Genomic DNA, 25,284 nt, shown 5'->3' with positions numbered 1-25,284 from the left:
GCTTTGTTGGTGGTTTCTAAGACAAAAATTGCAGCTCTTGACAATTTGACACTTACGATCCTTTAATTTTAGAGAATTTGAGTCCTGCTGCTTGGAAAATAGGGAAATAAAATTCCAATATTGACAGCCTGATGTGCCCCTGCATTCTCAGTTAGATGTGGTTGTCTTCATTTGATTATGTCCACTATGGAATGACACAGAAGAGATGACTGCATCTCCTTAGTGGCTGCCAGATTATGGCGGAGGGTGTCAATGGAGTGAATTAACTCTGCAGATTATTTCCAAAGGTCGTACTGGCTTTCGAAGAGTCCAGAATTTGGTTTGGGGTGTGAGGCCCAAACCAAATTCTACCTGTCACATAGGCCTGAGGGTAAAGGGAGAAGGTGCAATTGGGCATTAGGTTATTAAAGGAGACTCAATTGCAGGGACTTGAAATTTAATTTCTAATGATTCTTCTTTAACATATGACTTTGGGTCTTCCACAGGTGGGCTTTTGGGGTGCCTCTTCATAAGACTAATTCTGTGAAAGTTAATGCTGATGATGCAGATGTTGAGATGCTTAGACTAGAAGCACTACAAAAATGAGTATTCTATTAAAATAAGTCCCCTTTCAGTAACTTCATTACTACACATAATTGCAGCAGTAACCGTATTTGCAGTTCTTACTGATACAGAAATTCCTATTGAAACACAGCAAACCAATTCCCACTTCAGCATTTGGTGTTACAGCAAGGACGACAGTCGGGCTTTGCCCCTGGAGATGCAGGAACAGAAGGAGCGGGAGCCCTTCGCGGGGGCGGGAACCCGTCGGGGGCGCAAAGCAGCATCCATGCACGCCGTGGTGGCTGCAGTTACCTTCGCAGCCCGCCAGGAGCGCAGAGCTGCGGGGAGGTGCTGTTAATTACAGCTAATGACAGCCACCAACTCGCTTCCAGCAGCACGCGGGCTCCCGCCACGCCCCCGATGCAAGCCCCGCCCACACCGGTGTCAGGCTCCGCCCACCCCCGTCTCCTGTCGCTGCCGGCGCAGCCGAAGGGGTCGGAGGTCGCCGTTGGAAGGCGGGGTGGTACCTTGAGTCACGTGACGGAGCCAATATGGCGGCGCTGTGGCGGTGGCGCGGTGGCGGCTGCTGAGTGAGGCGCGTCTCTTCCGGGTGATGGGGGTGTGAGCACCGGCCCCGGCGAAGCCCTGCCCGCCCCGCCATGCAGCCTGCGGCCCGGGAGCAGGATGCCCGCACCAAAAGCATGTTTGTGTCGCGGGCCCTGGAGAAGATCCTGGCGGAGAAGGAGGCGAAGCGGCCCCCGCACGGACAGCTGCGGACAGCCTGCCAGGTGGCGCTGGGTGAGTCCGCCCGGCACGGCCCGCGGGACTGCCCCGCCTCCGCCGGCCACCGGCTGGAGCCGCCAGCCCTCCCGGCGGGGTGACGGACCCTGAGCCCCCGGCCCGAGCGCCGGAGGCGGGGTGGGAGGTGCCCTCCGCCGCGTCGGGTCCCGGAGCGCCAGGAGAGCCCCGGGCCCCCAGCTGACAGGCTGCGGCTCGGCACTTCAGACCGGGGAGAAAGTTCTCTCTCTTAATACCAGACGTGCAAAAACGAGGGGAAAGCCCCAGATACCTGTTAAGTTCTGGTCCCTATGTGAAACAAAAGGGGATTTGGGCTTGTCACTTTGCAACTGGTTTGGGGAAAATTAATTATAAACTTTTAAAATAGGAAGCAAGGTGTTTAAGGCCCTCGGCTTGTGGCGTCTTAAGTCTCCCAGGGCTGGTAATCTACTGACTTCTTATCTTCAACCCATGTTTTGACTGCGTAAAGACTGTCAGCAGTGTAGACAAATACATACGGTGTGTGTGGTGTCCTGCAGAACTGAAAACACTTTCTGTGTAGTTGGCAGCCTGATCTTGAAATCTGCAAGTACAAAACTGGTGATACAGATGTCTGTGTTAAAGTTCCTGCAAGCATACGGTGTGCCGTGAAGGGGGGAAAAGGCAGCTGCTTAAAGCAGCTGGAGTTCGCTATGGCCTTTCTTAATTTGCAAAAGTGCCCTATCTCCTACAGTTTTGGTTGCTTTGCACCAATATCTTTCATTTAATTTGGAAACGCTGCCTTTTGGGAGAAGAGAAGTGAAGGCAGGTTGAGTACATAAGGTGGGCAGATGCAAGTTCTGACCAATGCACTGTGAAAGCGAGCTTGAGAAACAGCTGTCGTTTTCATCTTTCCTACAATTCCTACCTTGTAGAGATATCTAGAGAAAGCTAACCAGATAGAAGGGTATTCTTTGGTATTGTTTAAAGTTGACATTGTGAGCAATGCTGTAACACGTGTGCCCCAGCACACTCCTATTCCTGCTTCCTTTTCCTGATATCTTCCCCAGCTCCCCCAGCATGCTCCCAACCGTTTACAGGATGGGGAAACTGTTTTGCTGTTAGGTAAATATATTTAGAGGGTGAGAAAGGAGCTTTCTTGAAAGATTCCCAGTGAAGGTCTTTATGTTTGCTAACACATCAAGGGTTATGATTTTGGGAGAGGGGTATTGTGCAATAACCACCTATTGTAGATTGTAACTATTCTGTGTCTGCATGTTTTAGGGTACAGTACATCTGAGAGTAGTTAATGACTGTGATGATGGACTATTTTTTTGCTAATTTCGCTTGGAAAAAAAAGTCCATGTGCGCTGCTGGACTAAAACAAGCAGAGGTCAGCATGAACAGATAACCTTCCGTTACCCAACTGTCCTGCCCTAGCAGGGCCCCGATTACTGTACTAAAGGGTCTCTGTTATATTTGGTGAATGTTGCATCATTTTAAATTGCCAAGAGGAATATTGTTTCTTTTATTTACATGTGATTCCCCCTCCCCCCTTGTTCTGTTTAAGCTCTTTTTTACTCAAATGAAAAAAAAAAAATCAGATTTACTTACATAGTTTAGTTAAGCTTATACTTTGTTTACTCAGACTATGATTTCAGTTTCAAAAGTGTTAGCTTAATTATCAAGCCCTGTGAATATGCTAAGAAATGTGGGAAGAACATTACTAGCAGCCTGAGGAACTGAGGCCAAACTTCGTAATCTACACATACTGCTTTGGATGAAAGATGCTTCGGTGTTTTGAATAATAAATTGAGTTAACTGAGTCAAATTAATTCAGTTTGAGAGAAATATAAAGTTAACTTTATGAAGCTGGTAATTGTGTCAGCTGTTGTCTTCTTTCTTCTTTTCTCCATGTCATGCTATCAATAATTTCTTTCTGTCTCTTACTAAATTCCATTTGCTGTGCTGTATTGTCTGTACAATGGTATTTTTAATGGAGCCTTGAGGTATTGTACCATTTATAAACCATTCAACACAGAGACTGCATGTGTGTAAATTATATCTGCTGTTGGAAGTAGGGAAGTCTATGAGGTATCTTTTTTTCTAAGTAGAGAGTTGTATTCTACAACTACCTAATGCAAGTTAACCTGCAGCCACTTCTGCAGTTTCTGCTGTAGCGTCGCTGCGGTAGTGTTTCTATTGACTGCACATGCTTTAAATTTTTTGCTGGGTGAGAAAGAGGACTATACTTCTAACTGTGGGAATGATGCTTTTGTTTTCTTTTACCCAAGTTCTTCATAGTTTTGAGTATGTTCAACTCCTGAGAACTAAAGTAATTTGCTACTGAAAATTGCTGTCCTTCTTATGAAGGAAATACAGATTTTCTTTCATTCTAATTTTAAAATGTTCTTACCTTTTTTTTTCTCTTCCTTTCCTAGTACTATACCTTCCACTGGACTAATACTGGTCAGTCTAGAACTGCAGAATATGTTCATGGTTTTGTAGACATGAAAAATAATATAGGCTCAAACAGGACATAAACACAAGGAGTATGGAAGAAAGGGAACAGAACTAGTTCCCAGTGGTGTTTTTGGGGGGGGGATTCTATTTTGCTCTCTCCACTCCCTCCTTTGAAATATACAGTGTTAAATGTTGAGCAAGCAGAGTTTGAATAGGGCATTCAGTCTCTTGCTTCATCAGTAGGTGTAACGGTTGTATCCTGTACTCTCTGCCAGTAAGCCCCAGGAGAGACAGGGAGAAATGGGGGTTTTTAAACAGAGCAGCTTTTCTGCTCTGCTTTAGAAAACTGTTTTTAAGAACTTGTTTTTAGCAGACAGCCAGCGTATTGTATGAAAGTAGTTGCTTAATAAGCATTTACATGGAGCTCTAGGTACACATGGTTCTTAGTAAGTGTACTGAAATAATCGCTACCTTGAAAATTTTGCAGTGGAACACAGTATGTATCACAGGAGTTCGTATTGGTCTAATGCTAATTGTGTGCCTGAGCCTCTCATAAACTACTACTCTTGCCCTACTAGGGCTATTTTTAATGACATGCTATGCAGCCAGCCTGGGTATGTGACGTCCTTTGATTGCCTGTGCACCTCCATGTACAGATCTTCAGGCTTTGTAAGAACAGATTTTGCTTAGTTAGCTTGTTAAAAAATCATCTCTTAAGCCACGCTTTCACTTGGGAATCTAGTTGTGTGTTTAAGTCGTCCCTGGCTATAGATGATGGATGTCTAAAACAAGTTTGTGTTTCTTAGTTTAGTAACCTCTTGGCTAGCGTGTTTTGACAGCTCTGGGGCAGAGGAGATAGTCTTGCTTCATTGTGTCAGCCTTGTCTAAAGGCTTCTCTATAGATCAGTAGAATCAATAAACATGGGGTGTCAGGGGTTTTTTATTGAAGTTGGAGGTAGCTTGGAATTAGGCAATGCAGTAGACTTGACTGGGTTGGGAGGAAGAAAGCTTTTGCTGCTGTTCCATGTGTTTGTATTGGCACTGCTGTCTGGAGTTGTGACAAGCTATGGGAAGACATTGCTTGTGTCCTTGTGCTAACACAAGCGATACCATTTTCTGCACAGGAACTAGTTTGCTTCTACTGAAAAAAAAAACCTTGACTGACATTAGCATAGGATGCATATAGTTGCAGGCAGGCAGGTATTTCCTCTGGTTTAATATGTAGTTTTCAGTACAAGCAAACTTAAACCATCCATCTACTGTGGGAAGGTAGTTGCTCACAGCATGAGCTTCATCCTGCGTTTTTTATGGCCAGAAGCTCTGGAAGAAATTCCTGCAAGGCTTTGCTTGTTATTCCAGTTCTTTTGCCTGGTAGGAATGCTGAAAGACTTGCATTGAGCAGGCAGCACACATAGTGCCTGAGTTGGAGATGTTTCTGGCTAAATAGGTGGGATGTATGCTGGTATATTCTGGCCTTGAGAGTAGCAGGTAGCTCTATAGCAAAACCACCAAGTTAGGGGTCAGCGTTGTGCTGTAGTGACCAGAGGCTGATCAAAATTCACTCTCTTCTGCAGAATGGAATTGAGCTGTGTCCCTCGGTCCTATGACTGGAAGAGGAGAGTGGCAGCGGCAGTAGGTTTCTGGAAGTTGGCTGTGCCTGGTCAGGGCTTGGCAAGGTGTTCGTGACAATGGACTTCAATAAGGCAATGGTTTCTGTTTCGCTGTCAGAGCACCAAATGAGCACTTCAGATGTGGAGATTTCCAAACCAGTTTGATGCAGTCAGTAGCAGAGGCATGCCTGCAATTTGGTTTTGTGCTCTCATTTATTCTTTTCTGCCAGCATTATCTACTGAAGTAGTTATGTTTTCATGTGGCTTTAGAACACCTTTATATAATAAAATTGTGGGGAACTTAGGCCTGGGTTACATTTATTTATTTAATCTATGAAGTATCTCTGAGAGTGAGATGGTTGTTGCTCTTGTATGGGATGCTAGTCTTACATATTTTTCCAGTACATCTTTGGGTCCTTTAATGTGTGTTGTTCTCAGGAGCTCTGTGGATCATAACTTGGTGTTAAGGATGGGGTAACTAATAAAATCAAGAGAACTGAATTAAAATTTTGCTGAATTGACTTCTGAATGGACGCATTGTTGATAAACCAGCTTGGATACTGAAATTAAGTAAACAGTGATCCAAGAAGTGGTGCTGTATGAAGATTGAGTGTCAGTCTCCTTGGCATGGGAAACCTTGGTTATTTCTTATGGACAGTCTCCATTCTGTTCACTCTCCTTATCAGTTGAAGCCTGAAGTATGAGGGGATGATGATGCTGTCTTTGCACTGTCACAGAGCTACAAAGGTACTTCTGATTCTGTAATCCCAGGCACTGGGGCTATGGGCTGGGTTTGATGCCTTGCTGTTGGTTTATGCAGTACTGGCAAGTGAGAATTGTCTCACCTTTAAAACTGCTGGACATGGTTGTTTACATGCTGGACTTCATGAGGAAATGGCCTTTTGTACAGAGCCTTGGAGCCCTGTGGGTCTGTGACTCTTCAATTTTTCTGTTGTCTGTTTTGTTGACTGGAGGGTGGATAATGTTATTTCAGGTCTTGTTATGTCGTTTATTGCTAATGGATGTCAGGTTGACTTTCATTAATGAGAGAATATGGCAAATAGAATAGCAGGTTTCCTCTGCATTTTCTGTACATTTTGCCTATAAAATAGGGGTAGTAAAGTTACAAAAAGGCATACTCTGCAAGGATTAATTCTTGTAATGTCCATTGAAGAGTAGGACTGTGCAAAAACATACTGTAGTATGTGTTCGTTGTAGTCCTTGTTTGTTAGTATGTTTTGTGTGTTGGTGCTTCTGACGCAGAAGAATCAACTGAGGTTCAGAAAGAGCACCAAAATAATCTGAACTGCACACATCTAATCCCAACCAGTGGTGCCCCTCCAGAGTTGTGGAAAACACGTACTGGGTGAATGATCTGTTTCTGATAACTTCGCCATTAAAAGAAGTTCTGCAGGCGTGATACTGAGCCGGCACATAATGTAGGGTGAGATGGAGAGGAACCCATGTGGTGTTACAAATGATAGTAGCTGTGCAGCCTTACTGCGTGTGCTGTTTTGGCTGATTTTATGTCAGTGTTCACAGTAAGTGCTTAGGCTATGTGTGGGGGGTAGTGCAGTTCTGGCCTGTGTTGTGCATCATGGTGATATGTTAGAAATCCTGAAAAAGCCATGCTGGGATCTTTGGGATTTGCTGCTGTATACAGGAGTAACAAGAAACTTTTATGGTTTGGTTGGATTTTCTTTCTGTAATTAATTTTATGAAAAGCTCTCTAAACGTGTAATTAACAAACAAAAGAAAATCTCTGCTGGCAAAATGACAGCATGCATGTGGAATTTCTTATCTCTTATGAGTTGATGTCATGTTGTCAGGGTTAACAAAGGCAGGTTAACTAGCATTGTAGTTAACAGGAACTAATGGTTTATGCAGTGGCTTAAAGACTTCTGCAGACCTGAGCTCTGTGATGTAGACTTACTCTTGAATAAAAATTGCATACCATACCTGTGTGTTCTAAAGGTATCTTTTGTTAAGAATGTTTGGAAAAATTAGCTTTTTCATGTAAAAATTGAGATGCACCTTCCAGTAACTGTTTACAGTCTCTGAAGATGTTACAGCAAAGGAGCAGCAAATACTGAAGTGTAAGACTTCTGGTATAAAACAGCTTTGCTTTATGTGTGTTATGGATAATGATAACATGTTGGATGTTCAGTGCTCTGAATTTTTTTTCTTTCTTCCAGATGAGATAAAAACTGAGCTGGAAAAGCAAAGGTAAATAGTTGCTGTAAGCTATGCATGAAGACAGCAAGGGGAATAATTTGATAGTGGAAATTGAAGAGTGCATGTACATTACAGCAGTGAGTTTGTGGATACTCAGTTACATACTTGCCTGACAAAAACATATGGCCCATGTGTTCCAATTACACAATGTTTGTGGCTATGGCTCCTCAAGCCATAACTGCCTCTGAATTTCACTATGGAAAAACTTGCAAAACTTCTAAAAGCTGCTAGTTTTTCGCTTCCTTTTACTGGGCTTAATATAGCCTGAAAGGAAATCGCAAAGAGCAGTAGGTAACCCCTGTTTGATAGTATATCCTCTTAACTTCCTAGTTCTAGAATACGTTTTTAAAACACTCTTCCACCACTGTGCTATGATTTTAAAATGAGCCCCAAAATGGGCTTCTGTTGGTTTAGTATCCCTCATGTAAGCCCTGTTTAGTTAATTCAAAATAACTGATAGATTTATCATTTAAGCTGTAGGAGTTCCCTAATATTTCAAGTAGTAGGACAGTGTTGGTGTGTCGCAAGGAAAGAGTTAAGTTGAAGAATATATGCAGAGGTCAGATGCAATATAAATAAGTGTAAAATGTTTTCTGTGTGGCTTTTTAAGATTGAACTTCCTGTGAGAAAGTATGTGTGAGATAAACCTGCATTGCATTTGTATGCTGTTAGGTACCGTTCAGCTTTAAATCTGGAAAAGGAGGAAGCGTAGTTTGCTGTGATACACATGTTTAGAAAAATTAATAACTCTTCTTATCTGACCTAGAGAAGGCACTGCTGCTCCACCAAAGGCAAACTTCATTGAAGCAGATAAATATTTCCTTCCTTTTGAACTAGCCTGCCAGTCAAAGTCTCCACGCATTGTCAGCACTTCACTGGATTGTTTACAGGTAAGCGTTCTGTTTAAACATGGCAGAGTGGAATGGAGAAACACGCAGTTACAAATGTCTTGTGTGCATTCTTGGAGTGAAGAAGTAAGACTGTCCAGAGTGCACACAGCTGTGCAGATGCCCACTGTGGCTATCTGGATGCATAAACCACATAAAATAGGTTACCATCAGACTTGGCTGAAAGTGTGTCCTGTCATAGTCAGAAGTGTTGACAATGAAGTAAGCCTTTATTGAAGCTTATGAATGCTTACATTATTCAGTAAAGGTATTTCATCTGTGGTGCTCTAAAAGGAGTATTAGCAATGGTGTTTCTTGCAGAGCTGATGTGATGGAAGGTCAGACTCTGGAATCTTTCTACCTTGTTCCTCGTTAGATTCTTAAAGAAAAAATAAATGCAGCTTAATTTCAGCTAATTACGTGGGCAGAACCTTTCTGTTGTGAAGAAAAGGGCTTGGAACTGTTGGAACAAGTCCAGAGGAGGGCCGTAAGGATGATCAGGGGACTGGAGCACCTCATGTATGAAGAGAGGCTGAGAAAGTTGGGGCTGTTCAGCCTGGAGAAGGGAAGGCTGCGTGGAGACCTCATAGCAGCCTTCCAGTATCTAAAGGGGGGCTATAGTGATGTTGGGGAGGGACTCTTCATTAGGGACTGTAGTGATAGGAGAGGGGGTAATGGGTTCAAACTTAAACAGGGGAAGTTTAGATTGGATCTAAGGAAGAAGTTCTTTACTGTAAGGGTGGTGAGGCACTGGAATGGGTTGCCCAGGGAAGTTGTGAATGCTCCATCCCTGGCAGTGTTCAAGGCCAGGTTGGACAGAGCCTTGGGTGGCAGGGTTTAGTCTGAGGTGTCCCTGCCCATAGCAGGGGGGTTGGAACTGGATGATCTTAAGCTCCTTTCCAACCCTAACTATTCTATGATTCTAATAGGTATAAAGATTGATGTTTAAAAGTTCTGTTTGGCTATAGTATGAAGAAATGGTATGGGTGGCAAAAGCTTGTGTATCACTTACTTAAGTTTGTTTTCTCCAGATATGCAAATTCCAAGTAGCTGGTAGCCAGACTACTGGTGCTGTTAAATTTGTGTTAAAACTGGTTAAGTGAGGTATATTGTCTAAAACGTCTTTTTAATACCTAACTGTGTCTGTGGTTGTCTAACCTGCATTCTTTCTACCTAGAAACTCATTGCATATGGACATATCACTGGCAATGCTCCAGACAGTGGAGCTCCTGGAAAACGGCTGATTGACCGAATAGTTGAAACCATTTGCAATTGCTTTCAGGGTCCTCAAACAGATGAAGGAGTACAACTGCAGATAATTAAGGTATTTTATTTGGTTCATTTTGGTGCAGTATTGATTTGCTTTCTCTGTCTTTGATTTTATAATGGGAAAAATACAATAATGGGAAGCATTATTAGGCCCAGTTTCTCCACTTCTTACCTTGTTACATGTGTCACTGAATACAGGGAGGCTATTACAATGTCAGAATTGGCATGTGAAATGTATTTCCTCTTGGTGAAGCAGAGTACTTTTGTTGTTCTTTCTGGGTTAAGCTGTGGCCTAGATACTTGTCTTGCAGACAGCTTGATATTCTTCATCTAGGCTAGTAATGTCCATGTTCATTAGGCCAATGAATTGCTATCAGCCTTCATCTGAAGGCACTAACGGTGATGCAGTATCATGGGCTGCTGCTCTAGCCTGTCTGCTCTCCTGTCTGTTTTTCTAGAGAGATCTGCAGTGTATGTTCTCAACAAGGCATAGTAGTACCTTATGAATAGATACGTGTTTCATAACAAACCCACTGATCAGTATGGAAGACCTGCATGAAGTGTATTGCTGCCTATTTGCTTAGATTTCATTTTTACTATTTTATGGACTTTTTCAGGCTCTCCTCACTGCAGTAACATCTCCGTATATAGAAATTCATGAAGGAACAATTCTGCAGACTGTTAGAACCTGCTACAACATCTATCTGGCCAGTAAAAATCTTATTAATCAGACAACTGCCAAAGCTACCCTTACACAGATGTTAAATGTCATTTTTACACGGATGGAAAACCAAGCTGTAAGTAGTGATTACTTTTGCTCATCTCAAATGTTTAGGTTTGACAAATGAACAGAAAAGTCTTTATTTTTAATGGGTCTGCCATTGTACTTGGGTATCTATTGATTTATAGTTTCAAAAACCCCTGTTAAATCCTGCAGTGAATCACACTGACTGATTAAATTATGAAGCTTATTCTGATAACAAGGTTTCACATTGTAGTTTCTGCCAAATGGCGTGGTATAAACAAATGATGGGATGCTTTTAAAATAAGCTTGAAGTGCATCTTTTTAATTTGACTGGCCAAGTGATTACATATTCACTGATTCTTTCTTGTTAACATGTGAATTCACAAAGGAACATCAGTCATCATAGACATCCGTTTTCCTTTACCTTGTTTTGTGCCTTAGATTAACTTTTTCATACTGTTTTTTCAAGATACAGGAATCCAGAGAAGTAGAAAAAATGAGTCAGCAGAAATCCCAGTCTCCTGCAATTCAAGCAGTGTCCAAGTCTCCCAAGATCAGTCAGTTAAAGCGCAGCTATCAGGAAGGCAAACCCACTGCTCCTGTAAGTGTGGAATTAACAAATGGTGAGCCTGAGAGGGTGGAAAATGGAGACATGAAATTGGAGCAGGATCTGACTCTGTCAGCATCAGGTGAGCAAGAATAGTTGTGTCTGCTGCTTTCAGTTACAATCCTTCTATTGGAAAATGCTCTTTTAGGCTATCTTGGGGAGAAGTGACTGGGGTTATTGACTCAGATAATGCTTGGCTTTTCTTAGTAGTTATTGAAAGTATACAGGCCATCCTTAGCTCTACATTGTAGTGTCTACATTATAGCTGTTGAAGGAGGGTTCATGTTATCCCTAGAATTCTAAAATTATATATGGTTTATTTGCTTAGAATTATAATGGAGTTAGACTTGATTAGGTTGATAAAGGGAAGGAAAGGAGGAGAATAATGGCAGTTCTTGGGAAGTGACAGAATCACTTTGAGGTAATTGAAGTCCTGTGGTAAAAATGATATGTATTATGAAGACCTTGTCATAAGCAAATACTGCTTCCAAATTGGGAATGTAGGATATTCCAAAACTAGAAGTTTGTAGCTGTTGAGAAATACAAATGACAAAATCACGGCATTAAAAATGAGTGCTTTGATATAAACAATAGAAATAACATCAATGAGTATTTTTGTGTGACTTCTTGAAAGTGGCTTTAGAGGAGAACTGCTAAAGAAAATCTACAATTTTTAACCTTTTTACCTCTGTCATGTTTCTCCTTTTAATCTTCCTTAAAAAATGAAAGCACTAGATTCAAAATTGTCTCTTTGTGTGTTTCATTAGAGGTCACAACTGATGGAGAAAAGGAAATGGTTAAAGGCATCTTAGAAGATGTAGTCAAGTCAGCTGTGAAAGGTAACAAAATCTCCTAAAATAGGCCAGATGCATGTGCATTGACAAACTTGTATTCCTGTGAATATAAAAGCATGGAAGTTATTTTTTTGTTACTAAGTATATTGTCAAGAACACCTATTGAGGCAGGAAGAATTGTTTTTTGTCTCTCAATATTATTCTTTTGCTGGTAGCTAATAAACTTTCTAATTTACCTGTGCTAATTCTGTCCCACTTGGTTGTAGAGCTTCGCAAAGCCATGGGATACAAAAACCTCAGTGGGTGATTTTAAGCAGTTTTCCTTTTTCCCCTTTAGTGGCTGAAGAAAAACAGGTAACAGAAACAGTTAAAGCTCTACCTGCATTAGAGACTGCAGAAATTCTTTCTGGCTCTAGTAATGAAAATGTACAAACAAATGGGATTCCAGATGATGGGCAATCTGTTTCCTCGACTGATAATCTGGTAAGTAACTTCACTGGATGCTAACATATATTTAGGAAAGAAGAAATGTGTTTATCATGCCAGCTAGTACAGTGGGATTTTGGAGAGAGAAGGGGCAGAAGCTTTAATGTATGTGTCCTCCTTGAGTTTGAAAACTGAAGCAGGAACCGTGATTTAAGTAGATACTGAAAACTCTTCTAAAATTGCTTATGTTGGCTGTATTTTAATACAGGGTGGGGGCAGAAAGGAAGAGTCAGTTAACACACGTGAAAAGATCCGAATATCTTGTAGTCCTGTTTAGGTTTAATTTAAACTTTGCCAAATGTGTCTTTGTTAAAAAAATTGTAGATAATTCTGAGGAGCTGTGGAATCTTCTTAATTGCTTCCTTCCTGTGTCTCACTGAGGATCTGATGTTGTGTTTCTTGCTTTCAAGGAAACAGATGTATCTGGACATCAAGCTGCTGCCAGATTTTCCCATGTACTACAAAAGGATGCCTTCCTTGTGTTCAGGTCGTTGTGCAAACTCTCTATGAAACCACTTGGTGATGGACCACCAGATCCCAAGTAATGAGACAATATTTATTGTATTGTCTTCTTCAGGTAGCTTTTGGAGGCAGTTAAGTAGCTGCTGTAGAGTAAAGCTGGTATGCAAAATGCACCTGTCAGGCCCTTTAGTTACTCGAAGTTTGCTTCAAATTATTAAAAATTAAATACTTGAGGGTTTCTTTGTGTAATGGGCTTATTAATCTTACTAGTCAGAGTGGCCTTGATTGTGCTTTTTGTGGTGCTTTTGATGGGGGAGTAAGGGAATACTTCTCAGTGGCACTGAGTTGTATCTGTTGTCCTAGACTACGATGTTAATACAGCTGGAAAATCTCCAAATTAAGGTGGTGGATGTTGTCCAAAATCATTGCAGGCTGATTTCTACCCCACCTACCCCCACATTGAAATGACTTAAAATAGCAGTCATTTCTTTTGACAGGGAGCAAATGCCATAGCATTCATGTTAAATACAAGTATGTATTCAGAAACACAATAAAAAGATATCTAATGTTGAATTTTTTCTAGATCCCATGAACTGCGTTCTAAGATAGTGTCTCTGCAGCTTCTTCTCTCAGTACTGCAGAATGCTGGTCCAGTTTTCAGGACACATGAAATGTTCATCAATGCAATCAAGCAATATCTTTGTGTAGCATTATCTAAAAATGGAGTCTCTTCTGTTCCTGATGTATTTGAGCTCTCTCTTGCCATCTTTCTCACGCTGCTTTCAAATTTTAAGACCCATTTAAAAATGCAGATTGAGGTGAGAGACTTTTTATCTTAATTTGTATGATGCTCTAGTTCTCAAAATTACTGCGATGATAAAAAGATAACTGGAACTTTGAAGTTAATGTCTTGGTTTTGTTTGCTTACTAAACTAGTATATTACTACTGTATTCAAATTCTTATACACATGGGATGATACTCTTCAAGAGAAATTAGTGGATAGAAATGGATTTGTACATTTGACATGGTTCTAATAAGCTTCAGATCATCGAGTCCTTTACTTCATTTATCTTGCAGGTCTTCTTCAAAGAGATCTTTCTGAATATTTTAGAGACTTCTTCAAGCTCATTTGAACACAAATGGATGGTGATTCAGACTTTAACTAGGATTTGTGCAGGTATTGCCATTGTTGTGAACAGCAGTCACTTCCTCTGTCAGCAGATGAAAATTATTGCATAGACAAGCGTTGTGTATCATGTTTAAGTGTGAAAAACTAAATTTGATGCCACAGTGTTTGGATTAAATGTCTGGATTCATCCCCACTGCTTGCTCCAACTGGCTGAATCCTTTTAAAAATGCAGTTACACTGAATGCTAATACTCACACTTTCTTTCATTTCCCAGATGCTCAGTGTGTAGTGGATATTTACGTTAACTATGACTGTGATTTAAATGCTGCTAATATATTTGAACGCCTTGTAAATGATTTGTCCAAAATCGCACAGGGACGAAGTGGCCATGAGCTGGGAATGACACCTTTACAGGTAAGAAAAAGCTTTGAAGATAAGGTGCTATTTTTTCCATAAATGGTGCTGTCTCTGCATCATCATTGATACTTCCAGTGGTTTGTGTTGTCTGTAACCTACTGATGTTATGTACTTTTTACTACTTGGTTCATTTGCAGTTGGATGCTGAAGCAGCATGATCAATTTTGATGCATTGTGAGACTGGGTTGTTCTGGGCTGTTCTGTTGGGCTGCCATGGGAGAGAATCAGATGAGCCTTTCTCTGCCTTACTGAAATAACTTTTTTTTCTGTACCTTTTACTTCAGTAGCTTCATCTTGTGTTTGCTTTGTCCAAGCTTTTTGTGCCATATCTCCACCACAAGTATTTTGCTTTTAAAATTACACTTTCCCAATCCTTAGAGGGAGAGTAGAGTACAGACTGCTTTCAGCAAGAACACATTATTCTGATGTTGGCATTGTCCTGCAGCACTATTTCTCTAGCCCAGTCTCATGGCTTTCAGGGCTGAAATGAACTTGGTGCTCAAGTTGGTCTTAGAACTGAATGCACCTCACATGTTCCACTGGAATTGTTTCAATGTTTTACTGTGCTTCTTTGATCTGAAAATGGGTTTAAAAACCAGGACACCTTTGTTCAGATTTTGGATAGAACTGTTTGCTGTGCAGTTAAGGTAGTGAGACGCTTGTCTTTCTTTGGAAGGATCTGACACTGTAGAGACTCAGTAAATGGTCATAATCATTCCTACAGTAGAGGGGCTGTATTTAGGATTTGGTGTTTGTTGCCCCTTGGTTGTACTTGTCAGTTATCAGTTGACAAAAAAAGCTGGAATGTGTTCTGGTGTCAGTATGGTTACAGTTGCTTTTGGCCCGGATGTATCCAACCTAAATGGTCAAGGGGCAGAAACTTTGTATAACCAATAGATTTCCCCCCAAGTGACAAAATCCCTAAGATTTGAATAGTGTCATGTAATGCCTTCTAAAAGCTTGTTGGTATACCTATATTGGTGGGGGTGGTTCGGGGGGTCTTTTGGTTATAGTTTGACTTTTTTTAATTGTTGGTTTTGGTGTTGGGTTTTGTTTTGTTTTGTTGTTTAGGAACTAAGCCTGAGGAAAAAAGGACTTGAATGTTTGGTTTCTATCTTAAAATGTATGGTTGAATGGAGCAAAGATCTTTATGTGAACCCCAATCATCAGGCTAGCTTGGGTAAGATTGTTTTTTTTATGGAGAGACTATTTCCTTTAACAAGTTTGCACTTGTGTTTATTCAGTGGTTAGAAGCTCTTCAGAAATGTAGATGATAGGTTTTTACATAACAATTCATTTATACAAATGAAGTGTTTTATGAACAATTGTTAATGCTGTTGCAACAACCAACACCCCAGGTGTCTGCTTCAGATAACCAGGTTCTATTTAAGAGCTTTAGCCAGGGCATTGGCTACACTATAAAAGCTGGCTCATGCAGAACAAAACATGACAAATCTTGCAGTTCCTAAGTTGAAATGCAAGATTTTTTTCCATAGCTGCTGCTGTTCTTCTGCTTTTTGTTGGATCATTTTAGAATTGCATCAGTATAGCACCTTCATATAGTGTAGACTGCCATGAAGTAGACATGGTAAAATAAGAATATTGATTCACACATTTCAACTAAAAAATACTATAACTAAAAGCTTTTGACTGAACAGGATAACTGAAGTCTCACCCTGTTTATGAATAGGCTCATATAAACCATCTGAACAGGAAATGGCTGAAGGTAAAGGCCTTGACAGTGGAGGGAGACGGAGTAGCGTCAGTTCTTTGGACTCCACTGTCTCGTCAGGAGTTGGAAGTGTTGGTACTCAGACTGCTGTCCCAGATGATCCTGAACAATTTGAAGTCATCAAGCAACAAAAGGAAATAATTGAACATGGGATAGAACTGTGAGTCTAGTGTAACAAGGAAATGGAAGTTCACTAGTAAAATAAATATTGTGTATAACCATATTGCTATGGTTTTTACACAGTCAAACCTGCAGGGACACTTACAAATTGATCTTAATGCTGAAAACACTTGCCTGCTGTTGTCAAACTCTAGCTTACACTGGAGGCTATTGTAGTTAAAAGGAATTTGATAAAATCTAGAGTAAAAGATGGTTTCACAGCTTTAGCTTGTGATGGTTCAGCTGCACAAGAGAGGAAAGCGTCTGTATATACCTCGAGAGAAATTGATGTGAGCAGGCAGTTAATGTTGTTTCATTATTTACATCATTTGTTGTCTTTTATTGAAATGCTTTGGAGAATTAAATCATTGTCCATCTCAGCTTTTCTTCCTTAATTTGAGGATCTTTGTCTATAAATGCTATAAGAAGGTCTTGAATAGCAACATTTTTGACATTTCATGGGAAGTCTCCAATTTTTAATATTTTAAATGGGTCAGGTGTTAAGTGAGTTTTCCAGCAATAGCTTTTAAGCTTATTAGCAACTGAATGTACTTTGAGATGTAAGCTATGGTGTAATATGGATAATACATTTCTTCTAACTAGAAAAAGAAAACTATCCTGTGCTATTGCTCTCTTTGGTTTATAAGGACTCTGTAAAACTAACATTTTATAGGATGTGATATTTTTACAATTATATGTCTCAATTTCACCATGTTTTTGACTGAACAGGTTTAACAAAAAACCAAAGAGAGGAATACAATACCTTCAGGAGCAGGGAATGCTTGGCACTACGGCAGAGGACATTGCGCAATTTTTGCACCAAGAAGAACGCCTCTGTTCTGTAAGACTATATTGTAATTAATAAAATACTCTTGCCCCATCATCATCTTCCTCTCCTCTGATGTCTGTATGCACTCTCTCTCTCTGTAGTTCATATTTCATTAATAGATAACTGGAAGTGTAAGGGTTCTAATGAAGGTACTTAATAATGCTAATTTCTATTTACTTCCTGTCCCAGGCTTTTTAGTAAAGTAGCTGTGCTTACATTAAAGCACTGGAGGGATTCCCCATAAATGGGAACATGCATTTTTTTCTATTTCTGCATTAATGGTGTCTTGCCAACAAAGGAATATCAGGTACTGCAGTGGCAAAGCATTCTCTGCCGCACGTGAATTTGAGCGCAGTTCAGCTTTCCTTGGCTCACAGTAATGCAGATCTTGCTTTGGGAAGTGAAGGAAGCAACAATATGCAGACTAAAGGCATTTCCAATGACACTGGTTTTTTGTCTTCCCTCTAACGGTTGCTCTGCTTACTCAGTGAAGCGTATCAGTCTTACAAAACTGACAGCTATGCAATTCTTGTGCTATAAACTTTCTTGCAAAGCTGGCAGTTGGATTGCACAGTAATAACTGTTTCTTGTGTTTTCAGACTCAAGTAGGGGAATTTCTTGGGGAAAGCAACAAGTTTAACAAAGAAGTGATGTACGCCTATGTAGACCAGCTTGATTTCTATGGAAAAGACTTTGTCTCTGCTCTCCGTATATTTCTGGAAGGTTTTCGTCTGCCAGGTGAAGCCCAGAAGATTGATAGATTAATGGAGAAGTTTGCTGCTAGATATATTGAATGCAACCAACGGTAATTCAAAACCTTTGTACTGGATAAGTGCCTGAAGAGGGCTGTATTGTTTGTGGCCCTTAGGGGCAAGATGCAGCTTATATCGGGTCAGGAATTTCTACAGGCTGTTCTGAGGAGCACGTCTTGTTGCTGGTATTGGTGCTGAACCTAGGCAAAATGGAAAATTTGGGTAGGAAGTACACTGATGCTGACATTTCATTAAATCCCACATCCTTGCTAGAAGGAATTATTGGAAGAGGAAGCCCCAAGTATGTTAAAGTCTCTCAGTATTAATTGTTCAGTTTTTAAACAAATGTAGATCAGTCAAGTATAAGCAACAGTAATAAGCAGTAGCAATTGCTAAAACTGAAAATGCATGGCATAAATAGCTAATAAGATGGTGTATGTCTTTGCTTGCCCATTTGATGTTAAACAAAATGTACATATGATAGTTGACATCAAGTAGGCAGCGTTGCTCCTGTTTCTAATGCAGTTAACTAGCACTGAATTTCAGCTACATATTCAGGCTTAGCTGGATGTTATTCCTTAGTCCAGTAGATGCATCACTGCATTGGTTCTGTATAATTCTTTATGAAACCTTGGCGGTGAAAAATAAGCTGTTCTTCAGATTTCATGGGATTACCCAAAGGAGGATAATGTTTAATCTTTTGAGTATGTACTTGAAAATTCCATTCATTGCTAGTTTTCGAAATTGTGAAGATGATTTTATATTATTTCCCTTTTTATTTGCATTTTAAAACACTTGAGGCTTCGTGCGTTTCTAAAGACCAATTTTAGGCTGTGTTAACTCTTTGGTTGAATGCACAGCACTACTGGGTACTTTTCTTGCAGGTAGAAATAGAGCTAATGGATTGAGGAAGTAGAGCTCTAAAACCCTGTTTTGTTTTTTCCTCTTTGCTAGGCAAACACTATTTGCTAGTGCTGACACTGCCTATGTTTTGGCCTACTCTATTATAATGCTGACTACAGACTTGCACAGTCCACAGGTAGCATTTAAAACCCCCCAAACTTCAAACTTCCTGAAGTTCTAATTTCCCTGGAACTGAGCTCAGAATCAGATATCCAACTTCCTTGCTTTTTTACAGGTAAAAAATAAAATGACAAAGGAGCAATATATTAAAATGAATCGAGGAATCAATGACAGTAAAGACCTGCCAGTAGAGTATTTATCCACAATCTATGAAGAAATAGAAGGAAAGAAGATTGCAATGAAAGAGACAAAAGAATATGCAATTACAACCAAGACTAGTAAACCAAGTAAGAAGGAACTAGAAATTGGAAAGACCACAGTGCTCTTGAACTATTTCAGGATGTCATGGTGGAGTTCACATTCCTTTTTGAAAACGTCTTTGTGCGATACGTTTAGAATGGCTAATACAGATACTGGGAATGAAAGTAGCTCAGTTATTGCTTAATAGTGCTGCTTCTGTGACAGAAACAGCTGTGTAAGTGCATCTGGCACCATTGCAGAGAGGCACTAGGAACTAGATTTGGGTTTTGTTTTCAGACAGAGGGGAAAATGGTGGAATAACTGAAGGTGGCACTTTTAAAGTAAACTTCTTGTTTCCACGTGTTAGACAACAGGTTTGGGTTGGTTTTTCTGTCTCCCTGTCAGTATCATGTCATAGTTCAGAGGCTGGCAGGTGCCACATTCCTTGTGATAATGCTTGAAAAAGAGATCGGAGTTTATCGTGACCTAATCACCTATCCTCATCTAGACCAAATGAGGGTTACTCTGTGTAGTGTACACTAGAAACCAGTATCCCCAGCTGTACTCTTTTACTCAGAATGGCTGGCAGAGTGACTTAATGGTGTATGCCTCTCAAATGATAGGTCTTAACATGTGGCATATAATAAAGGGCTGAATTAGTTGTTTTGTATAGAATTAAGTCTTAAGTTGGGATGTGGGTTTTGGTGCTGTAGTTCCTTGCTTGTAATGTATGAGAGCCTCCTGAATTTGAATGTTCTGGAAGATTTTTATGTTCAGATTTTATTTGCAATGCTTTTAACATTTTGTGCTGCTCAATACGAAGACATGCAATATTCTCATAAAAAAAGGAACCAGTGCAACTGTGTGGTGTTCCCCGTAGGTGTAGCTAATGAGAAGCAGCGGAGGTTGTTGTACAACTTGGAAATGGAACAAATGGCTAAAACAGCTAAAGCCCTCATGGAAGCAGTAAGCCACGCAAAGGCTCCTTTTACTAGTGCCACTCATCTGGATCATGTCAGACCCATGTTCAAAGTGAGTGTGAAGTTCTCCTTGTACCTTCATTGCTAAGCGTTTTAAGCATGAAAAAAAAAGGTGGAAAACTACTCTGAAGAGTTAAGTGCTGCAACACTGGACTTCTTTGTTTCAGTTACCTCATGTTTTGGGCTAAAATTGTAATAGACTTCTGACCTTAGTTTCTTCCTTTCTTTAGCTTGTATGGACTCCATTGTTGGCAGCTTACAGTGTTGGCTTGCAGAACTGTGATGACACAGAAGTTGCATCCCTTTGTTTGGAAGGAATACGCTGTGCAGTCAGAATAGCCTGTATCTTTGGAATGCAGGTTTGTGTCAGATCTGGCATGGGGCTTGTAAGGGCAGTGTAGGCCCTGGGAGACAAATGAAGAATTACAAGCTTATGCATAGAAAATGATCAGTCTTATCTACTTGCTTGAAATGGTAAAATAAAATATTATCATCTTGTTTTAGTTTAAGATCTCGATATCCCACCAAGCTTTTCTTCATCTCTGCTTTCCTTTTATTGCTGAGTCTTCTACTAGGAGTGTTTGCTAACTGGCATCCTACTCTTCTTCAACTGGAAAGTGCTCTCATAGTGCCACATACATAGAAAACTCTGTACGCATGCTGGAGAGGTAGCTTTCTCTAGCTTTACAGGGATTTGATTATGATACTTGTTTCTGTTTCGTAGCTTGAACGGGATGCTTACGTACAGGCCCTTGCTCGCTTTTCCTTGTTGACTGCCAGTTCCAGTATTACAGAAATGAAACAGAAGAACATAGATACCATTAAGACACTTATTACAGTTGCTCACACAGATGGCAACTATCTTGGGAACTCTTGGCATGAGGTAAATCTTGATTAGTTTAAATAGTGCAACTGTGTTTTCTTTGAAAACTTTTGAAGGGTTTTATTCTTCTACTACTACTGCTGTGTTATGTTCTGTGGCATCACTCTTTGGCTATGTGATAATTCGAGCCAGAAGGTACTCTAGCTGGCATATTGCTTGGACCTGGTTTGCAGCATACCATCACAAATGCTTGTGCCAATCCAAGAGATTATGTGGGGGAGTAAGAAGGAAGTCAGTTTTGTCCTGATGGCAAGGCACGATTTTGGCATTCTCACTGCCAGTGTTGGAACATCGTTACTCAAAGTGGTAGCTGTAATAATTCAGTCTTTTCACCTCCCTGGGACAATGAATTCTCTCAAAGATCAACTCCAAGTTTGTGGGTTTGGAAATTGATGCTGTGAGAAGTAATAAAAAGGTTTCCTCTACTAGTTAGAGATCCAAGTTAGACTTTGTGGGAACTGTTTTTTTTTCTTGTCTTGGAATGATTCATGGCAGCTGGTGATCTTGAGTGAATCACTCGACTTTATTTCCAGTTGTATTAGTAATGTTTCAGCTATATCACAACTGTTAACGTTGTCAAAGTAATTTTAAAGGTTAGAGAAAGTAACCTTTAAAGTTTTTTTAACCTTTAAAACCTTTAAAATATTTATAACTTGGAAAGTTACAAATATTAAATATATATATATGCTAGGAATAAAAATATGACGGTTTCCAGAAACACAGTGTTTAAATATTTTTTGTTGTAGATCTTGAAATGTATTAGCCAGCTGGAACTAGCACAACTAATAGGAACTGGAGTGAAAACCCGATATTTATCTGGCTCTGGGCGTGAAAGGGAAGGAAGCATCAAAGGTTATGCATCTGGAGGGGAAGAGTTCATGGGCCTGGGATTAGGTGAGAGTATTAATCTTGAGCTTCACAAAGATCCATATATAAATCAAGTATGATGGCTAAGAAAGATCAGTGTTACAGGATATTAAAATATATTTACTTCCATTTGAAAACACTCTGGAGCTGATGCTATGCACGATAATGCTGAATATAACAGCTGTGCCCAGCATTAATTACTTGTGTCTGACTTAGAGATCGTATTTTAAAATAACATTTTATCATTTCTAATCTTAACAGCATTGTTATCATCTTAATAAATGTGATGGTCAAAACACGCCTTAAGAAAAAAACCCCATACTTCTTAGTGGATGTTTAATTTTGTAATAATCTGGTAGAGGCAAAGGCACAATCTGCTCACATAAATTCCAAGCTAATTAGAAGCAGTAGTCATGTGTCTTTGCTTGTATAAAGTTGGGGTTAATATAAAATCATGATTTCGTGATGCTAAATACTGGAGTTTAATGGTTTTTGTTGTAGGTAACCTCGTTGGAAGTGGAGCTGATAAACGGCATATGGCGAGCATTCAAGAGTCTGTGGGAGAGACCAGTTCACAGAGCGTAGTGGTAGCAGTAGACAGGTACTGGGGGTATCATCTCTATCTGGGGAAAATGTGACCCGAAGTTATTGACCATCCTCACTTCATTTGCAGACTCTGAGAAGGGCTTTTGTTCTCAAAGCCCATTTCTCTTGCGAGGCAGATGCGGATACTTAAGTGCTTTCTCTGGAACCAATAAGTAGACTTCTTTAGGCATGTAATAGTCACAAGCCAAAGACTGTCATTAAATAGCAGTACAACTAATGTAGTATATTGTGAGAAGGGGCACTGTTTGTATGCATGTGTTTTCAGAGTAAGCTAGTGAAGACCAGAATTAGGTTGGTGTTACAGTATTTAGGTATTTTTGGTTTGCAAATATGTGTGTTATCCAATTAAATTATGCAGTTTTGGTCTTGTGAACATCAGTATTTCAACATTTCTTTAGTTGCTCTTCTTCAGCTCTTTATTTGTCACTGCATTCTTGTCTGAATTGTTATCTTTCCTAACAGTCCTAAAAATGTTGCCTAAAGAGATGCTTCTATCATAAACCATGTGTTGGAAGGGGACTTCTTTTTATAATGATTGAAACTATTGGGCAAGTCTGTAGAATCATATATATTGAGACTTGCAGTATTCATTGTAACATAAATTTGTCTGTTACCATATCGAAGTCTAAAAGATTCGGGAACATTCTTCACTTTACATGGTCTGAACTCCCCTCAAGACTTCTTGAGAAGGAACAATGGTGCATTCACAGTCTGTCTGCTGTTTGTTTTGACAGCCCCAACTTTAGTATTCTTGAACCGTGTTAAGATCAAGCAGATGGCTGCATCCAGTGATGTCTTGCAGCAAAGCTTTCTTAATGTCTTTATTCTCCCTATGAAATTTAACATGCTGGCACCAAAATGAGAGTTCCAGGACTATGTGCTCTGGATAAAATTGTGAATCTGTGCCTCTTCCCTGCAGTGGGGCAGGGGCATAGTAGACTGACTAGCAGGAGGGACAAGAATGCTTAGACTAGGAGACAGGACAAGAACTGCTGCCAAGGAGTAAGAATAAAACAGTTGCTTTTTATGGCATGGGGGATTGTCAGGTACCTCCAGGATATGTACTGACGTTTGCCTACAGCAGTAAAATGTGATTGACTCTTGTGGATGTGCAGCTAAAACTGCAACTTACTTATTTGTTCCGTAGGATATTTACAGGATCAACACGTCTGGATGGAAATGCAATTGGTATGTATGCTGGCCATTTTGTGGGTTACAGGAACTCTTGCAATGTAACATCCTGAACTTACTGTAGTGTCTTCTAATGTTAGTTGACTTTGTCCGATGGCTGTGTGCTGTTTCCATGGATGAGCTGGCTTCCCCACACCACCCACGGATGTTCAGCCTGCAGAAGATAGTGGAGATATCCTATTACAACATGAACCGCATTAGGCTGCAGTGGTCAAGGATTTGGCATGTGATTGGAGATCACTTCAATAAGGTATTTTTAAAAATCAAGTTGCAGAACACACATGAATAGCAGGACTCGGTCAGCTTTTACCTTTTATGTTCTAAGTGGTGTAGGCATCCAGTAAAGGCATTTAAAGGAAGCACCTATTTAAAAACCTAGAGTGTATGCATAGAAATGGAAATGCTTATGGCAATGATCTTTAATCACTTCATGACATGATTTTCGTATTTGTAAGTATGCTTTATGTCACTGTCTTATCCCTTCTGATCAAATGCCAAGTTAGTTTTCCTAAAAAATTATATTTCTGTAAAAAATATACAGGTGATCCTGGAATAACAGTTATTTTCTGTTGGAAACTGGACCATGTTTGAGTGGGGCTTTTTTAACCTGAGCTTATTTTTTTAGTGTCTAGCTGGCTATTATAGTTCTTCATTTGTTGCATACAAAATCCATGGGTCTGTTTAGTTGGGTCAAATGACTGAGAAAGCCCTCTTTGAAAGTAATGGCTATTTTCTAAATATCTGAAAACTTGAATGTGCTAATGATTTTTAGTAAACTGACTCAAACCTTGAATGATGAATTTGTTACTCATAACTAATACGTCAGCTGGTGTTTGAAAGTATGTTTTCATTCTAGGTTGGATGTAACCCTAATGAAGATGTCGCCATCTTTGCAGTAGACTCATTAAGGCAACTGTCAATGAAATTTCTTGAGAAGGGAGAATTAGCCAACTTCCGCTTCCAGAAAGACTTCCTAAGGCCTTTTGAGCATATTATGAAGAAAAACAGGTGTGATGCACTGCACTCTGTGTGTTAGCTTGCTTTAGTCCTGCTTAAAGATGCTACTTGGTGTGGGTTAGATTGTCATGTACATGGAAGTGGTGCAGTTACTTTGTGGCTGTGTGAAGTTGTGCCACTTGTGAAAGTCTTGCTTCCCTTTTTCTTTTTAAGATCTCCAACTATTCGGGACATGGTAATACGCTGTATTGCTCAGATGGTGAACTCTCAAGCTGGTAATATTCGTTCAGGCTGGAAAAATATCTTTGCAGTCTTCCACCAAGCAGCATCAGACAATGATGGGAATATAGTGGAGCTGGCCTTTCAAACTACAGCACACATAGTTAGTAAGTAATGCTTGGCAGATGCAAGTACCCAAAATAAGATTTGCTGCTGTGACTCTGATTTAAAAGGCCTATCTGAATAAGACTTTTGTATTTCCAGGTAAATAAACACAGGATCTTGCAGCCAGACAGTTTAAACTGTGCAGCTGTGTCTTACCCGTTAAGTCTTCTGATTGCTATGGACAGGAAGACTTAGATACAGATATCCTGCTATAGAACTTTGAAAGTTTGGAATAGATTCAGTAAGCTTGTATGCTGCTCCATCTGTCACACTTTGT

General features: G+C 40.1%; 1 protein-coding gene across 1 annotated transcript in view; it reads left to right on the top strand.

Annotated features, from left to right (window-relative positions):
- Nucleotides 1–1,043: 1,043 nt before the first annotated feature.
- Nucleotides 1,044–25,284, top strand: part of ARFGEF2 (ADP ribosylation factor guanine nucleotide exchange factor 2) — a 36,321-nt gene continuing 12,080 nt past the window's right edge. The window contains exons 1-27 of the mRNA XM_062642183.1: nucleotides 1,044–1,341; nucleotides 7,568–7,598; nucleotides 8,374–8,497; nucleotides 9,672–9,818; nucleotides 10,381–10,560; nucleotides 10,978–11,197; nucleotides 11,883–11,954; nucleotides 12,247–12,392; nucleotides 12,806–12,936; nucleotides 13,441–13,675; nucleotides 13,936–14,035; nucleotides 14,262–14,401; nucleotides 15,476–15,584; nucleotides 16,095–16,296; nucleotides 17,025–17,136; nucleotides 17,724–17,929; nucleotides 18,831–18,915; nucleotides 19,015–19,186; nucleotides 20,020–20,171; nucleotides 20,350–20,478; nucleotides 20,844–21,002; nucleotides 21,749–21,896; nucleotides 22,371–22,470; nucleotides 23,623–23,663; nucleotides 23,747–23,916; nucleotides 24,523–24,674; nucleotides 24,837–25,009. Of these exons, the coding sequence (XP_062498167.1) occupies nucleotides 1,203–1,341; nucleotides 7,568–7,598; nucleotides 8,374–8,497; nucleotides 9,672–9,818; nucleotides 10,381–10,560; nucleotides 10,978–11,197; nucleotides 11,883–11,954; nucleotides 12,247–12,392; nucleotides 12,806–12,936; nucleotides 13,441–13,675; nucleotides 13,936–14,035; nucleotides 14,262–14,401; nucleotides 15,476–15,584; nucleotides 16,095–16,296; nucleotides 17,025–17,136; nucleotides 17,724–17,929; nucleotides 18,831–18,915; nucleotides 19,015–19,186; nucleotides 20,020–20,171; nucleotides 20,350–20,478; nucleotides 20,844–21,002; nucleotides 21,749–21,896; nucleotides 22,371–22,470; nucleotides 23,623–23,663; nucleotides 23,747–23,916; nucleotides 24,523–24,674; nucleotides 24,837–25,009 (3,775 nt within the window). The 5' untranslated portion in view covers nucleotides 1,044–1,202. The remainder of the gene's footprint in view (nucleotides 1,342–7,567; nucleotides 7,599–8,373; nucleotides 8,498–9,671; nucleotides 9,819–10,380; nucleotides 10,561–10,977; nucleotides 11,198–11,882; nucleotides 11,955–12,246; nucleotides 12,393–12,805; nucleotides 12,937–13,440; nucleotides 13,676–13,935; nucleotides 14,036–14,261; nucleotides 14,402–15,475; nucleotides 15,585–16,094; nucleotides 16,297–17,024; nucleotides 17,137–17,723; nucleotides 17,930–18,830; nucleotides 18,916–19,014; nucleotides 19,187–20,019; nucleotides 20,172–20,349; nucleotides 20,479–20,843; nucleotides 21,003–21,748; nucleotides 21,897–22,370; nucleotides 22,471–23,622; nucleotides 23,664–23,746; nucleotides 23,917–24,522; nucleotides 24,675–24,836; nucleotides 25,010–25,284) is intronic.

Source organism: Pezoporus occidentalis, unplaced genomic scaffold (assembly GCF_034315485.1).
Source record: "Pezoporus occidentalis ecotype Australia unplaced genomic scaffold, CSIRO_AGI_Poc_V1 ctg70, whole genome shotgun sequence".
Classification (NCBI taxonomy): Eukaryota; Metazoa; Chordata; class Aves; order Psittaciformes; family Psittacidae; genus Pezoporus; species Pezoporus occidentalis.
The sequence above is the reverse complement of the archived record's forward strand: the minus strand, read 5'-3'. Positions and strand labels throughout refer to the sequence as shown.